Source organism: Cricetulus griseus, chromosome 5 (assembly GCF_003668045.3).
Source record: "Cricetulus griseus strain 17A/GY chromosome 5, alternate assembly CriGri-PICRH-1.0, whole genome shotgun sequence".
Lineage (NCBI taxonomy): Eukaryota > Metazoa > Chordata > Mammalia > Rodentia > Cricetidae > Cricetulus > Cricetulus griseus.
This window is the reverse complement of record NC_048598.1, coordinates 77,761,103-77,776,576: the sequence shown is the minus strand read 5'-3', so window position 1 is coordinate 77,776,576 and position 15,474 is coordinate 77,761,103. Positions and strand designations below refer to the sequence as shown.

Sequence of the window (15,474 nt, the reverse complement as noted above, 5' to 3'; positions counted from 1 at the left end):
AAGTGCATGATGAAGCTCAGCTTCCCTCACTGTGCCAGGAGCAGAGAATAAGAGTCTTGCCGGGCAATGGTGGTGCATGCCTTTAATCCCAGCACTCGGGAGGCAGAGGCAGGTGGGTCTATGTGAGTTCGAGACCAGCCTGGACAGCCTCCAAAGCCACAGAGAAACCCTGTCTCAAAAAACCAAGAGAGAGAGAGAGAGAGAGAGAGAGAGAGAGAGAGAGAGAGAGAGTTGCGTAAGTGGCTCACACTTAATCTTAGCACTTGGGAGGTAGAGGCCAGTTTGGTCTACATAGTGAGTTTGGAGTCAGCTAAGGTTACCTTTACCTGGCTGCCCAGTGTGTAAGAATGCTTGCCATGCAAGTATTGAAATCTTAGTTTGATTTGCCAGTACCCATTTAAGTAAGCCAAGCGTGGCTGCATGTTCCTGTAACCCTAACATTAAGAGGCAAAGCATGTTGGATCCTGGGAGCTTGCCAGTCAGCTAACCTAGCCAAAATCTATAGCTTTCCGATAATGAGAGACCTTGCCTGAAAGCAATCAGGCAGACAGTGATAGGGGAAGACACTCATCTTCCTCTGGCTTTCACGTGTGTGCCTGTGACCTTGCACACTGCACACACATGGATGTATTACACACAAAAAGAACATTTGCTAAAGAGCACACCAAGAGCTTCCCCAGACTCGTGCTCCTTCCAGTTCCTCTGAGGCTTAGCCTCTAAGTGCAGGAATACAGCAACTGAGGTAGGAGAGTGATGACTAGCCATCAGACAACCAGTACTTATGTGGCATGAGACCCATGTCCCCATTCCTGCCTGCAAAGTTCTTTCTCTCTTACTGCTCCGGAAGCCACTTAGCTTAATATCCTCAGTGATCGTTGAGACAAGAGAGAGCTAAGGACAGGAAAGTCTTTTATAGACAGTTAGGCTTTGTTTATATGAGGCAAGGGAGCATAACAGCCTGGCTGCCTTCACATGGAGGAAAGGAGAACACACAGAAAAACAATGGTGATTTTAATAAACTACCAAATATTGTGAAGTTATATCAAGAAAATGTCATGAGGAAAGTCTTGGGCCAAAATTTAATGGCAGCTCTGAGTAATAAAATGAATTGATTTGTTTAGTTCTTTGTTTCTAAATTTCATGAAGTATTGTTTATGTTCTTTTTTATTATGGTAAAAAGAATATGTCATGGAATTTACCATTGCAGTCATTTTGAAGTGTGTAATTCAGTGGCCTTAGGAGTATTCAGTATTGTTTAGCCATCAGTATTAATCTTATCTCTAGGACTTTCAAATCCTCCTGCCACTCTCAGCTCCCAATAACCTTTATTCCACTTTTTCTTATGAGTTTGTCTGCATCATGCTGAATAAGTCAGACACCTAAGGCCACTTGTATATTTGGCCCTTGATGTCCTGCTTGTTTCACCAAGCTTAATGTTTTCAAGATTCATCAAACTGGCAGAGCTCAGAATTTTATTCTAACACTGATTACTATTCCATTTTGGGAGTAGCTGTGGTTTGTCTTTTGTTGCTAGACTTTTCAAGCTTGGACTATGGTGAGTAAGCTCTATTTTTATCAATACTGATGTGTAGGTATCTATCTTAGTCCCTGTTTCTAGCTGTTTTGCATTCATCCCAGCAATAGATCTTGTGGGTCATACGGATTCCTGTGTTCATCCTTTCGAGGACTCTTAAGCCGTCATACAGCAGCTACATCATTTTACATTCCAGCAGCAATGCATGAGAGTTCTAGTCTCTTCATCTTGTCAACATTTGTCATTGTCCTTGTTTTGTTACAGACATGATGATGAATATGAAGTGGATTTGTTATTTTTTTTAAAGATTTTATTTATTTATTATGTATACAACATTCTGCTTCCATGTATCCCTGAACTCCAGAAGAGGGCACCAGATCTCATTACAGATGGCTGTGAGCCACCATGTGGTTGCTGGGAATTGAACTCAGGACCTCTGGAAGAGCAGCCAGTGCTCTTAACCTCTGAGCCATCTCTCCAGCCCAGGATTTGTTATTTTTAACATCAGAAAAAGCTAATGAATGGTTAACAGCAACCAAGAATGAAGTGTTAATCTGTGTTTGGGTATTGACAATTGGAATGTAGCCCTTTGCAAGCTTCTGCCCCTCCTAGTCTCTTGTAAGACAATTTTTACTACTTTTTTTTTTAGTTTTAGTTTTGTTTTCCAAGATTTTTACATTAATTTAGTTTTCAAAAACATTGTCTTAAAATACTATATATCCTAATTTATTATTATTATTATTATTATTATTATTATTATTATTATCTTGTGCCAAAGCTAGGCCCCTGACTTCTTCAGTCAGTCTAGCTGGGTCTTGCAGCTCTTTATAAACTGGAAACATGAACATTGCTAGCAGGGCTCAGCTTGTGCCTGAGGCTTCTGTAGGCCAGATCCATGGGATTAATACCCACACACATTTCTATCCTATCTTTCAAAAAAGAACCTGTGGGCAGTGTGCAGGACAGGACAGGACAGGACAGTCTAGTACTCCATAACACTAAGAAATCGCTTAGGATTTTTTAAATTGTTTAAATTTACCAAGGGTAAGGCACATGCTTACCCTTGCACACCCTTCCTGCACTTAATACATTTAGACACTGAATATTTCATTATTTTTTTTAGCTTAATTATATCAGATGCAGGACGAGTAAAGACGACTCTCTGGTTTTAGAATGTGATTGGACTGTAGGGGCCTGGGAGGTTTCCTTTCTGTTCTCTGACTTTCCACTGGAATAAGCTGACAAAAAGTTAGGAAAGTGCACAGGGGAGAATACCAGCATCTCAGTGTGGGACCCAGTCCCAGGGATATGGTTGCCTACTATTCTGGCTCTGTTCTGAGGCTTATACACTTTGCTGACAGCAGAGGGGAGTGGAGTGGAAGGTTGTGGACTCTTTGAGGAGTCGTGAACTGTTTCTGGGCAAATGAGACAGATGCTGCCTTTGGATCTTGAATGAGGCCAAAGGGGTGCATACTGTCCTGTAATGGAAATCTGTCCAGGTATGGTTAGACTTCTTCTGCCTTTTCCCAAAGACCTGGGATTTTGTTCCCTTTTGCAATCAGTTCTGAATACAGGTAAAGTTCCAGAGGCTCTTCCTTCTTGTGTGTAGGCAGACAATAAGCAAGTGGGGACCATCACAGAAAACCACACTGGACAAAATGCAGAGATTAATGTATCATGGGGAGCCCCACCCCCATGGATACATCTACATCACAGTTCCTACAACATCAGGGAGCATCTAGAAGAGGTGGCAGAAAGATTTTAAGAGCCATAATGGTAGGAAGTGTGCGGTGGAACAGTCATAGAGAGGACTGCATAAACAAGACCTGGACAATGGCATGCCAATGAGGAAGGGGGAGTCTTCTGGGTTCATTCCCAACCCGGGACAAAGCAACTGATGACTACTGAAAGGGAGAATTCTCACATCCCAGGGATGATCCCCCTAATCAGTTATCCAATACAAAATAGTCAGTCTTGAAGCCATATACACACAAACAGCATAACTGGGTGGGCTCAGCAGGTTGCATTTATAGATCTGTGCATATATAATATGTAATAATCAGAAGAGGCTAATCATCTGAGAGTGAGGGGAAAATGGAAGGAATGGTTGGGAAGGGACTTGAGAGGAGCTGGAAGGATGAAAAGGAGGGGGAAAGTGACATTTTCATTTAAAATATTTTTTTAAATCCTTCCATTGAATGTCATACCAAAAAAACTGCTACACAGCATTTTTCAAGAATCATTTTCTAAGCCCCAGAATAATCTGAAGGGAACCTGTCAACCCAAGGTGGTACAATCCTGCCAGTTATTTTGGTCATGTGGTCATGATGAACCGCAACTGGATACAGCAAGAGCCTAGTAACAATCACCGTCTTTGGATGTTTTGTTACTGCTGTTGTTTTTGTTTTGAGACAGGGTACCATGTAGCCTAGGCTATCTTGAACTTGCTGTATAGCTGAGAATGACCTTAAAGGCTGACCTCTTGCCTTCACCTGTCAAGGGCTGAAATTTTTAAACAAGGCTGGCCAAACAGGACTTTAGAGTGGGGGTTGATGATGCCGAGATGAGCCAAGTGACTCAGGTGGCTGTTTTGGGTCATGCATCCCAAAACAGTTTGCCTAAAGTTTGCCTTTTAGTTTGCCTAAAGATGGAGTTCATATTGACATCTCTCAGTCAAGGCTATATGGTGAGGTCCCAATCAAAACTCTTGATATGGAAGTGCAGGTGAATTTCCTTGGTTGGATGGTAATACAGCCAGCCGGGGCTCCTCTCTCAGGAGAACAAAACAGAAGAGTTCAAAGATAGGAGCTCACTGCCAGATTCTAGCTGTCCAGGCCCAGTTCATCATGATCACATGACCAAAGTTATCTGGCAGAATGATACCTTAGGTTGGCAGGTTCCCTATGTAGTCTTTGAGTCTCAATGACATTCCAAGGGAAGCTAACTACAGCAGTATGCCCAGCCAGTGACTACAATAGCAGCTTTGTGTTCGAGCCCTCCAGACTCTGCCTTGTGCTGTTCTGGGTGGATGCTAATCTGTGTCCTGACCCTGTGATAAACATAACCACAAGTGTAACAGCTTTCTGGAGCTCTGGAGACTGATCAGTACTCTTCTCTTCACCAGAAGAGTTTGGGGCCCTTCAACTTGCAACTACTTTTAGAGTCCAGGGGATTGTGTCCTCAAAGGTATCAGCTTAATACTGGGCACAAAGATCATTGAGAAAAAAATGATCAAAAATATGCACCTTACCAAAAAAAAAAATAAATAAAAAAAAACCAGTGATGTGTCCATCGGAAAGGTTTTAATAATACAGAGGATAAGAAGAGTGGAGGGTGGGAAAGTGAAACTCATGGCTGAGTGAATGTGCCATTGTGTACCTCCTTAAGAAAACAGCTTGCTTAAGCAGATTTGCGTGAGAGCAAGCAATTGACCTGGGTCTAAGCACAAAAGAAAGACACACACACACACACACACACACACACACACACACACACGTGTGTGTATGTGAAATTACACATTGCTGTAGATGTTACTAAATTTATTCAGTGAGTGTGATGGTGGTAGTGAATGCCACAGCACACTAGTGGAGGCCAGAGGATAACCTCCAGGAGTCACTTCTCTAATGTGGGCCCCAGAGTATCTATCCAGTACACACCTTCAGGCTTGACAGCAAGAGCCCTTACCTGTTGAGCCATCTATCCAGCCCAGTAACATTGTTTTGGTTTTTTGTTTGGGGGGTTAGGGGTGTACAAAAGGTGATAAATGAGAAAAATAAAATGTGATCTGACCCACAGTAGGATACTATCGGCAGTAAAAAGAAATTAAATACTGTTAGACATAACATGGAAAAATCTTTAAAACATCACACTAAGTCAAAGAAGCCACCACAACAAACGGCATATTATTAGAACTCCATCTGTATGAATAGATGAACCGGAGACAGGTTTGCCTAGGACTGGGTACCATTTAAAAGAAAGCGGGGTGTGACTGCTAATGACTACAGGAGTTCTGTGAAGGGCGACAAATTGATTGTGGCGATTGTTAGACACTCTTTATACTAAAACCACTTTAAATCGGTGAATTATATGTGCTGGTACTCGAATTAAATCTATGCCACAACAGCTCGTTTTTGATTGCATCTGCCTAGATCACAATTCCCAGTCAGGGGGCAACAGCCGTGCCCATTTTCTAAGTGCGCCAGGAATATACGAACCGGAACTTAGGACTTTAGAGTGGAATCGCGGGACTCTGGCATGGAACAAGATCCGGAGATCCGAAAGCCACCGTTTGCAAACCTCCCACGACGTTGGCGGGAGGGCCCTCCGTACCCGAGCAGAGCCTGCGCGGCCGAGCCCGGACGCTGGGGGGCGCGGACCCAGAAGCCAGTCGGACGGCGGAGGCCGCCCCGCCCCGGCTCCTCCTCTTCCCCTCGTCGCCGTCCCGCCCTCGCCCGCAAACCCAAACACTCCGGGTGCTGGTGCTCGTGATCTCCCTGTGGTCGCTCGGCGGAGAGATGCTGCTGCTGGCCGCCGCCGGCCTCGTGGCCTTCGTGCTGCTTCTTTATATGGTGTCGCCGCTCATCAGCCCCAAGCCCCTGGCGCTGCCCGGCGCGCACGTAGTGGTGAGTGGCCTCCTGTTGCTGAGCTTGCCCGGGGCTGCTTGGCCGGCTTGGGCCACCGAGGCCACGGTCCCGGGAAGGGACGGTTGAGTGGGAAGGGCCACCTGCCGCCGTTGCCCCGGCACTGCCCTGCCCCTCCTGGCCTCAGGAACCCTCCCTCGGCGGTGCCAGGCTCCTCCCTGAACTGCTGAGCAGTGTCACAGCGAAGCCGCCAGCCGACTTCCCGGGGTTTCAGGGCTCTGTGCTGCTTGCTCATCCGTGGAGCATCCCTGGTTACGGCTGTTTGGGTCTTCAGTTTTCCCAATGAGCCAGTCAACAGACTGAGAAACTTTGCCAAGGACACAGCGGTCGGTGGCTGGCAGGATGAGGGCGCGAACCCGAGTGGGAGCAGCCACTGCCAGGAGTCCTAAAGAGACCGCAGCAAGGAAGGGTCCGGGCTTTGGTGACTGGTTCAGGCAGCTGAGACTGGAGGGTGGCATGTGCAGGTGACAAAGAGCCAGAGGGTTCTAGGAATGGACACACCTGAGAGGTGGCCTGGCAGATTGGGCCAGCAGACTTGACTCTAAGCTCAGCTGGAGCCTTGCTGATTGCTGCTCCAGTGCAATCCTTTACCATCTTTCCGGAAGAATGAGCTAACCAGCTTGGTTTAGGGCCTTAAGATGGGAGGAGGTATTTGTGGTTTGGTTTGTTTCTAGGCGGAAGCTCCCACGTTCCTAATGTGCAGGCTTAGTTAAGTCTCATCCCCTTATTCAGAGCTTCAGCCCTGGCCATTTCAAGTGCATGTCTTGTATGGACCTCAGATCCCGAGGCACACCGAAGCAAGGAGTTGTGAATAAGGACAGCTAGTTTCTAAGTTGGCAGCATGCATCCCCTGAGTGCCCTGAATGTATCCAAGTGAGTTCACACTCAGCTGATAGAGTGACTATTTTAGTGTGTTTTATCCCATACAAGGATTTGTGGATGACAACATGTGTTTCCAATAATTTGTCCTTTGTAAAAATTATTGGTTTATTCCCAGCTGCTGCTATGCATGATATGGAAGGAGTTATTAGAAAGAGAAAGCCAAACTTTACAGTCATGCGAAGTTTTGAAAGTATTAAATTCACAAGAGAACTTCAAAATCAAGGCTTAAAATGTTGAATTTAAGGGATGGGGGAATGGCTCAGTTAGTACAGTGCTTGCTGGCACATCAGGTCCTGAGTTAAGAGTTCCCAACACCCTCAAGGACACTGGGCCTTTGTCTGTAACCCTAGCATCAAAAGGTCTCAACACTGGGGTTAAGACCTGTGGATCCCCGGAGGTCACTACCAACTTTCCTATACACATGAGTGAGTTCCAGGTTCAATGAGAAGCCTTGTCTCAAAAAATTAAGGTGGAAGGCAAGTGAAGAAACATCAGACATTGACCTTTGGCCTCTGTACAGTTGCACCTGCATACACACAAAACTGAATTATTTCACAACTTGTGTTTGCAAACAGTAGCTCAGCTAGGGGTACGGGGAGGAGAGCCAAAGTCAGAATGATAATTTTGATCCAACATTTTCGAGGTACTTTCCGATAACTTTGATATTGTCCTTCTGTCCCCATGCCCCATCACCCTCACAGGTGAGATAAGAAATGTCTATAGAGACAATAATTCTTATTTAGCATCCTATTTTAATACAACAAATTATATATATAATTATCTTTTGTGTGCATATATGTGTATCACTATAGCTGATGTGACATGGCATGAATTACGCATATGATGTCACCATCTGTCTTTTTAATATCCCAAGAAGAGTAAAGTGTGACTTAATTGAGATCTGTTATCAGGAGAGGACCTGTTACTCTGTTCACCTGTGTGTCAGCATGAGCAAATTGTAATTGTTTTCTGCTTCACTTTAGGGCAGTTTCCAAATGCCAATCGATGCCCTCTGATTGCAGCCTGTCTTCTCACCCCTAGGTGCTTGTTTCAGAGTTCCCATTTTTTTGGATGACTGAGAGTAGTGCTTCCAGTAGCAGGCAGGCACAAAGTGCCCATAGTGAGAGCTATATGCTGTGGTTAGAGAGATGGGATTATTCAAATGGTATTTACAGTGATCAGTAAGAGGGAATGTAAGGAAGGGAAATTACAAGTCACCTTTCATGCCCTCCACCCGGCCTCTATTTAGTAAACGTTAGACGACTGTACATTTAACATTTTCTCAGCCATTGTGAAAACCCTGATAGCTCTCATAACAATCCAGAATAAAACAGTCCAGAATTAGCCTAACTATATTCTTACATGTCACTCAAGAAGTAGCTGGCTTGGCTAGAACATCATTTTTATACACCCGTATCCAAAAGCCAGGTCTTAACTTCTGTTATAGAAAGCTTATAACTTGCAGGGTATGGATCTTCCGGTTTTCTTTTAAGTGAATTGATGCCATTTGCTTTCCTGAAACTCCTGGCTGATATTTACATAATATTTAGAGGATAAACCTTTTCTTGGTTAGTTCATTTCCACTTCCATCAGTTTACTGAACAATAAATAGGAACTTTTTTGTTTGTTTTGTTTGTTTGTGTATTTTTTGTTTTTCAAGACAGGGTTTCTTTGTGTAGCCCTGGCTGGCTGGAACTAGCTTTGTAGACCAGGCTGACCTTCAGCTAACAGAGATCCCCCACCCCCCACCCCGCCTCTGCCTCCCAAGTGCTGGGAGTATAGATGTGCACCACCAACGCCCGGTGGGAAATTTTATTTATAAGCTTTGGCATATTTTTCCACAGGAATGGCATTAGACAACATTTCTGCAAATGGAGGAACATATTTATTTATTGCCTGCTTGTATGAGGGGCTGGTAGTGTCAGTGATGAATGAGATGGACTGGTTTGCTATTTACTCACTAGGCTCTGATAGCCCAGCCGGGAAGCCAAGACGATCCCAAAAGCTGTGAAAGGCCCATGGCGTGCTCAGGAAGAGCTCCCTGAGGTGGGAACATTTGAGCTGCATTCTACAGGGCTGCTAAGCAGCTAAGGCAGCATTGTAAAGCTTGTGAGGACATTTTAGAGAGCCCACCTAGTGCCATGAAGAGTGAAATTTAGTAAACCAAAACACCTCATAAAATATCCAGGTATCAAAAGCCTCCTCAGACACAATACTTAGTCAAGGCAACGGGTATTTTTTTTTTTTTTATAATAATCTCAGTAGACATTTGATTAATTGTCTACCAAGTAAACCTCACGGTTAGAATGAAGGTGAGGCTAAAGAGGTATTCTCAAGTACACAGAGGTACATATCTATGCTTGGAGGGTTTCATGATAATATGAACATTATAATGTGGGAGATGTTCTTTCTGCATAGTTTTAGAATAGTAAAATATTCACAGTCATCCAAATGTATCACTATGGAAAATGGCTAGGTTTTGACAGAAGTGGTTTTTGTTATGTTATGTTTTTGAGACAGGTGTCATACAGCCCTGCAGTCATGGAACTCACTACATAACCCAGAATGGCTTGAATTCAGAGAGATCTGCCTTGCCTCTGCTTCCAGAGGGCTAGGATTAAAGGCATGTGGCACCACTGCTTTGCCTGGCCTTGATAGAGCTTTTTAAATGCAGTATTGTGAAGCCTTTTAGTCTTTCAACATTGACAACATAACATGCATGCATGTATATATCTTCTTTAGGATCAAAACCAGGGCCTTGCCAGTGTTAGGCAAGAGAGCTCTACCACCGACCTTGGCCCTGTATTATCCTTAGCCCTGTAACATGTTTTCTTAGACCCAGTCTTGTGTAGATGTGCAGTAAGGAAATGAGATTCGATTGTATTTATAATCAGCAGCACTAATGTATTCTTTCTTAGCTAGAGATGTAGGGCGTGTTCCCCTTGGTGACCTCAAACAGATGTACAGTTTGTAGCTCAACCATGAAAACAGCCAAAGCAGGAGGCCCTACTGTAGTGCAGTCCTTTCGTGCTTGCACTATTCCAAGTGATACATCTGCTATGAAGAGCTTTTATGTTTTGTTTTGTTTCTGAGACAGGGCCTCATGTAGTCCTGGTTTCATAAAAAACTGTCCACGAGAATGGCTTTGACCTTAAACTCCTGATCACCTGCAGATACTCTGCTCTGTGCCAGGCTTGTGGACGAGTGCCACCACACCTGACTAGTAGAAGAGTTTTTAAAACCCATTGTTGTTGTTGGTTTTATTGCTCTTTGGGCTCTTTGTTCTTTTGGGGACCCACCACTCAGCTCCCAGATAAAACACACATAGAGGCTTATTCTTAGTATAAATATCCAGACTTAGCTTGGTTTATTTTGGCTAGCTTTTCTTATCTTAATTTATCCTGTCTGTCTTTTGCTCCTGGCCTTTTATCTTTATTTCTGTGTATCTTTACTTCTTTCTCTGTGGTTTGCTGTGTAACTGGGTGGCTGGCCCTTAATGTCCTCTCCTTGCTCCTTCTTGCTCTTTATTTTCTCATTTCTCCTCCTGTCCTCTCTGCCTACCAGCCCCGACTATCCTGTCTCCTGCCTCCCTATTGCCCGTTTAGCTCTTTATTAGACCATGAGGTGTTTTAGACAGGCAAAGAATCCCAGCTTCACAGAGTTAAACAAGTGCAACAGAAAAGAGTGCAACACATCTTTACATCATTAAACAAATGTCCCATAGCATAAACAAATGTAACACACCTTAAAATAATTTCCCACAGCAACCCATAATTATGTTATATGGAGATCAAACCCAGGGCCTCATGAATACTAGGCAAGTGCCTGCAACTGAGCTACACCTCTACTACTCCCATCACAACTGTTTTAAGTAGACTTTGTACAGAGGATATTGCAGGTGCTAAGATGCTCTTACTGGTATTCTTTGTAGGTCACAGGAGGGTCCAGTGGCATCGGAAAGTGCGTTGCTATCGAGTGCTTTAAACAAGGAGCATTTATAACTCTGGTTGCACGAAATGAGGTAAGTGTTCTAGGGTCCTTAGGACAAACAAACTAATGCAGTAAGACCAAGAGACTGTCTTGGTGTTCACACCTGTGTTGGAACGCCACCTTATTCCCTGATCTGGACTAATAAACTGTGGGTTCTTTCTTGTATTGAGGCCAAGGACTTCTCTGCGGAAGTTGGATCAACTCAGTAGGTACTTATTTACTGCTGTTAACATGCCAGGCACTATCATTCTAGATACTACCAAACTTGAGGGGAGAGTAAAGGCATTGTTAAGAAGCACACCTGGTTGAAGGCAAACAGATGTGCTGACGGTGGCATCTTAGAAGCCAATGCAGGGTGGTGTGTAGGTGTTTATCTGTCGTTTTTCTCTGTAATTTGCTTATCACTTGATAGGCATCTTTGGTGGAGTCCACATTCCCCAGGAGAGTTTCATCCCTCCCAATATGTGTAGCAATGTAGTTTTTCCTGAGTCTAACCAATTCAGGGGACTGATTTTCTTTATATTGTGGGTCTGTAGTCTTGCCAAAGTTGCTTTCAGAGCAAAAAGCAGTGACTAAAACCCTTTTGTTTTTCTTCGGGGACTAGGGCAGTGGCTCAATGGTCACTGCTCTTATCTATAAAGGATAAGGCTTGTTTGGCTTATAACAGACTTAAACAGTTCTGTTGAACAACGAAATGAAAGAGGAGGGGATTGGCATGAGTGCTTCCCTGGGGTGTGAGTCAACTCCAGGTAGAACTTAGCATGAAGTGTATGCCTGTAACCCCAGCACCAGGGAGATAAAGGCAGAAGGATCAGAAGTTCAAAGTCACCGGCCAGCTATACAGCCATTTAGAGGCCAGCCTGGCCTACATGAGACCCCGTCTTTAAGGAGAGGGAAGAGAAAGGGAAAATAAGGTGTAGTACCACTTCGTAGGCAATTAGCTGCCTAGGTAGGAGTGGTTAGTTGGAAAGGCCTAGTGGGGAAGGCAAGCCAGAAAGGATCTCTGGAGAAAACATAAAAATAATGACCCAGAATCAGTCTAAAGTATCCGTTTCTTTTTAAAAACAAGAAAATGGCTGGGCATGGTGATACACACTTTAAAATCATCTAGCACGAATGGAAACATGGATGCAGTAAAATGCCACTTGATGACTATTTTAGCAAAGCTAGAATTTGACATGAGAGCCATGAGTGAGCAGGTGGGGGTCTGGTGTCGGAGCTAGCAGGAGCTCACTTGGGGTCATATTTGACTGATATACAGAGAGATTTCTGGCCTGAAGACATGCTTTAGTTTTACGCCCAACCTTTCCTTGCAGCCTTGGCAAAGTCAGATACTGTGTGTGTGTGCCTGTCTGTATTCAATCCCCAGCACTCAATAGGAATGTATGATTTTGTCATAGACATTCATGTTTATAAACTCCACTTGTCCCTTGAAGATACTTGTCTTTGATGAGACGAAGTCTCTTGTATCACAGACTAGCAGATGATAGCCCACCTCTACCTCCTATGTAACTCCAAGCATGGTTTTAGCTTTGCTGGGGATTGAACCCAGCGCTTCAGGACCCTTCTCCTTTGTTCTTTTACAGCTCTCAAGTTATGTTTAAATCTATGACAAATTATGCTTCTCTAAGCTTGGATCTGTTTGAGAATAACAAAACAAAATGGAGGAGGACTTAGAAAAACTTTGCAATTATCTGGGTAGCTCTGTAGGTTTGAGGAGTAGTTTTGAAAGTACCCAGCTGTGTATTTATCCAGTCCTTCTAAAAACTGATGGCTTTTCACCCGTTTTTAATAGGAAATGAGGAAAATACTGATGCTATCTTACATAAGCCCTCTTGGTGTGCAATCACACACCCTTAACTGTCCAGAACATTGTGTTTACTCTGTGTCATGGCTAACTACCGGAAGACGTGTCACTGTGTCACAGCTCAATACTGGCAGATTAAAATGACTGTTAGCATCAATAGGCTGACACAAGTACTGTTAATAGGGATTTGAGGTTCATTTATTTTTCTTTTATCTCTGTGATGAATTTAAAGACATGCTGTGACTTATCCATAGCCTCCCATATTTGGCCTCTTTCTTTCTCAAGCTCTTAGTTAGCTACTCTAGCTTCTGTCTTATAGAATGAAGTATCTGTCCAAACAGCTGCTTTCTATTTCTTTTTTAGCAAATACAGACAGACATTTTTTTCTTTTCCTGTATTGCTTTTTAGGACAAGCTGCTGCAGGCGAAGAAAGAAATTGAAAAACATTCTATTAATGATAAACAGGTAAGGTGGAGCCTTTTTTCTATCCCAAGTGACTGTGTCTAAAGGGGAGAAAGGATGTTTCTCCTGCAAGTAGATCACTGAGGGCATTTATGACTTTCCCAATTAAAATACATTTTAGGCTGCCTTATAAAAGGTGAAATTGTTTGAAATGACTAGGATTCGAGTCAGTACAGAAACCAAAAGGTATAGACTTCCATATATACCTAAAAATGGCCAACCAGTGGTGTTTGAAAAACTGATTTCATTTCAGTTATTTAAAAAAACAAACAAAAAACTTAGGTGGAAAGAACATATGAAAAGAATTAGTTGTGTAATTTGGGGTACCAAAATGATATACAGTGCAATGTATATTTTAATGTACAGCTCAATGGCAGGAAAACTACCGCACATACGTCATCTAGTTTAAAGAAATGGGATGTGATGGAGTTTCTGACCCCATGTCCCCAAGCCTCATGCCCAATACCAGCCTCTTGTTCCTAGAGGCCACCTCAAACTTGGCTCTGATGTTCATTCTTTGTTCTTCTTTAAAATTTTACCATCTGTGGTAGTGTGTGTGTATCCCCAATAGTATTTTGTGTGGGTGTATGCATACACATGTGTGTTTATCTGTACTGACATGCACTCACTCATGTGCACACATTTGTGGAAGCCACACATGGACACTGAATGTCTTTCTTAATCTCTCTCCGTCTTGTGTTTTTGAGATAGGGTCTTTTGGAGAGGCTGGAGCTCATGAATTCACTAGACTTGCTAGCCAGCAAGCCCTCCTTTGTTGTCTCTACATCCCCAGTACTGAGACTGCACGGGGACTGGGGATCCAGACTCAGGGTCGTCGGACTCTTGCATAACTAGCATTTTGCCAACTAGCCATCTCAGCCCCTAAGTAGCATGCATAAGTATGTATGCATGTATGTTTGTGTATCTATATCCATTTATATTTTAAACGTTTGTATCTGTTTGAACCTTAGCATTGTTGTTATTTTCTTGACCTGCTTCATGAGACCATTCCCTCAGTGTGCAGTTGCTCTATTGAAGACATACATTTCCTGGGTGTTCCTACAGAGTTGTGTAACCATAACCACAGTCAGTTTTGGAATGTTCCCAACACTGAAGTCTCCATGCTGCCATTAGCAGTCACTCCCCATTCCTGTCCTACCCCTCCTAGTCCTAACAAGTACCAATAAACTTTATAGTTTGATAGAGTGATGTGACATTGTGACATTTTTTTGCAGTGTTAAGCAACTTATTTCTTCGGTCTATATTATTTTTTTAAAACTTACCCGTGCTGCTGAATAAAATAGTTCATGTGTTATCTTCTTTTTTGAGATGGTTCTTCCTATGGCTGTGCTGTCCAGGTTAGGCTCAAATCCCAAGGCTCAAATGATTCTCCTGTCTCCACCCTCCTAACTAGATGTGACGATAGGCATGATTATACTCACTTCACTAAAATTTGTTGACATATAATATGTAGCTGTATTCACACTCCACTTTTACTTATCTGTTCTGTACTTGATGGCTATTTAAGTTGCTTCCACATTTTTGTATTTGTTTGTTGCTGTTGTGGCAGCTTTTCAGAATGGTCTCTCTTGTTTTGTTTTGTTTTGGTCTCTTTGTATGTATGCTAAAAAATGACTGTTGCTTTGGGGCCTATGACAAGGCAAAATAAAAAAAGTTGCTCATCTCTTAATGGCTGGGAAATGGGGCAGGGGGTGAGGGGCTCCATATCTTCTACCCTTCAAGGGTACACCTCAGTGGCCTAAATTCTTTCTTTTAGGCCCTGCCTTTTAAAGGTTTTACCACCTGCCAATAGCACCACAGACCAAGTCTTTAACATGGCACCAGGGATACAAATGTAGTGCCAGAATTTCTAAATGACTACCTGTTGCTGTGTCACCCATCGCCATGTCCCTTGTCACAACTCCATACCAGCATATTATTTTGTGGGTGTATTCTTTCATTAATTACACTGACAGCAGATTTCAAATACTGAGATTTTATGTCCAAATTTGGCCTTCGTTATTGGAAAGAGTTGGCTTTAATTTTTTTTTAAATAATCTCTTACAAATGGTTTTGATAGAACAAGCATTTTGGTGTGCATTTGTATTTTTGTAATCTCAGTATTTGGAAGGCTGAAACAGGAGGACCGCTGTGAGCCC

At 43.2% G+C, this 15,474-nt stretch overlaps 1 protein-coding gene across 1 annotated transcript in view; it reads left to right on the top strand.

The window, feature by feature from the left end:
* The first annotated feature begins 5,964 nt into the window (after positions 1 to 5,964).
* Kdsr (3-ketodihydrosphingosine reductase) overlaps positions 5,965 to 15,474 on the top strand; it is a 42,227-nt gene continuing 32,717 nt past the window's right edge. Inside the window, exons 1-3 of the mRNA XM_027417864.2 lie at positions 5,965 to 6,156; positions 10,988 to 11,077; positions 13,262 to 13,318. Of these exons, the coding sequence (XP_027273665.1) occupies positions 6,049 to 6,156; positions 10,988 to 11,077; positions 13,262 to 13,318 (255 nt within the window). The 5' untranslated portion in view covers positions 5,965 to 6,048. The remainder of the gene's footprint in view (positions 6,157 to 10,987; positions 11,078 to 13,261; positions 13,319 to 15,474) is intronic.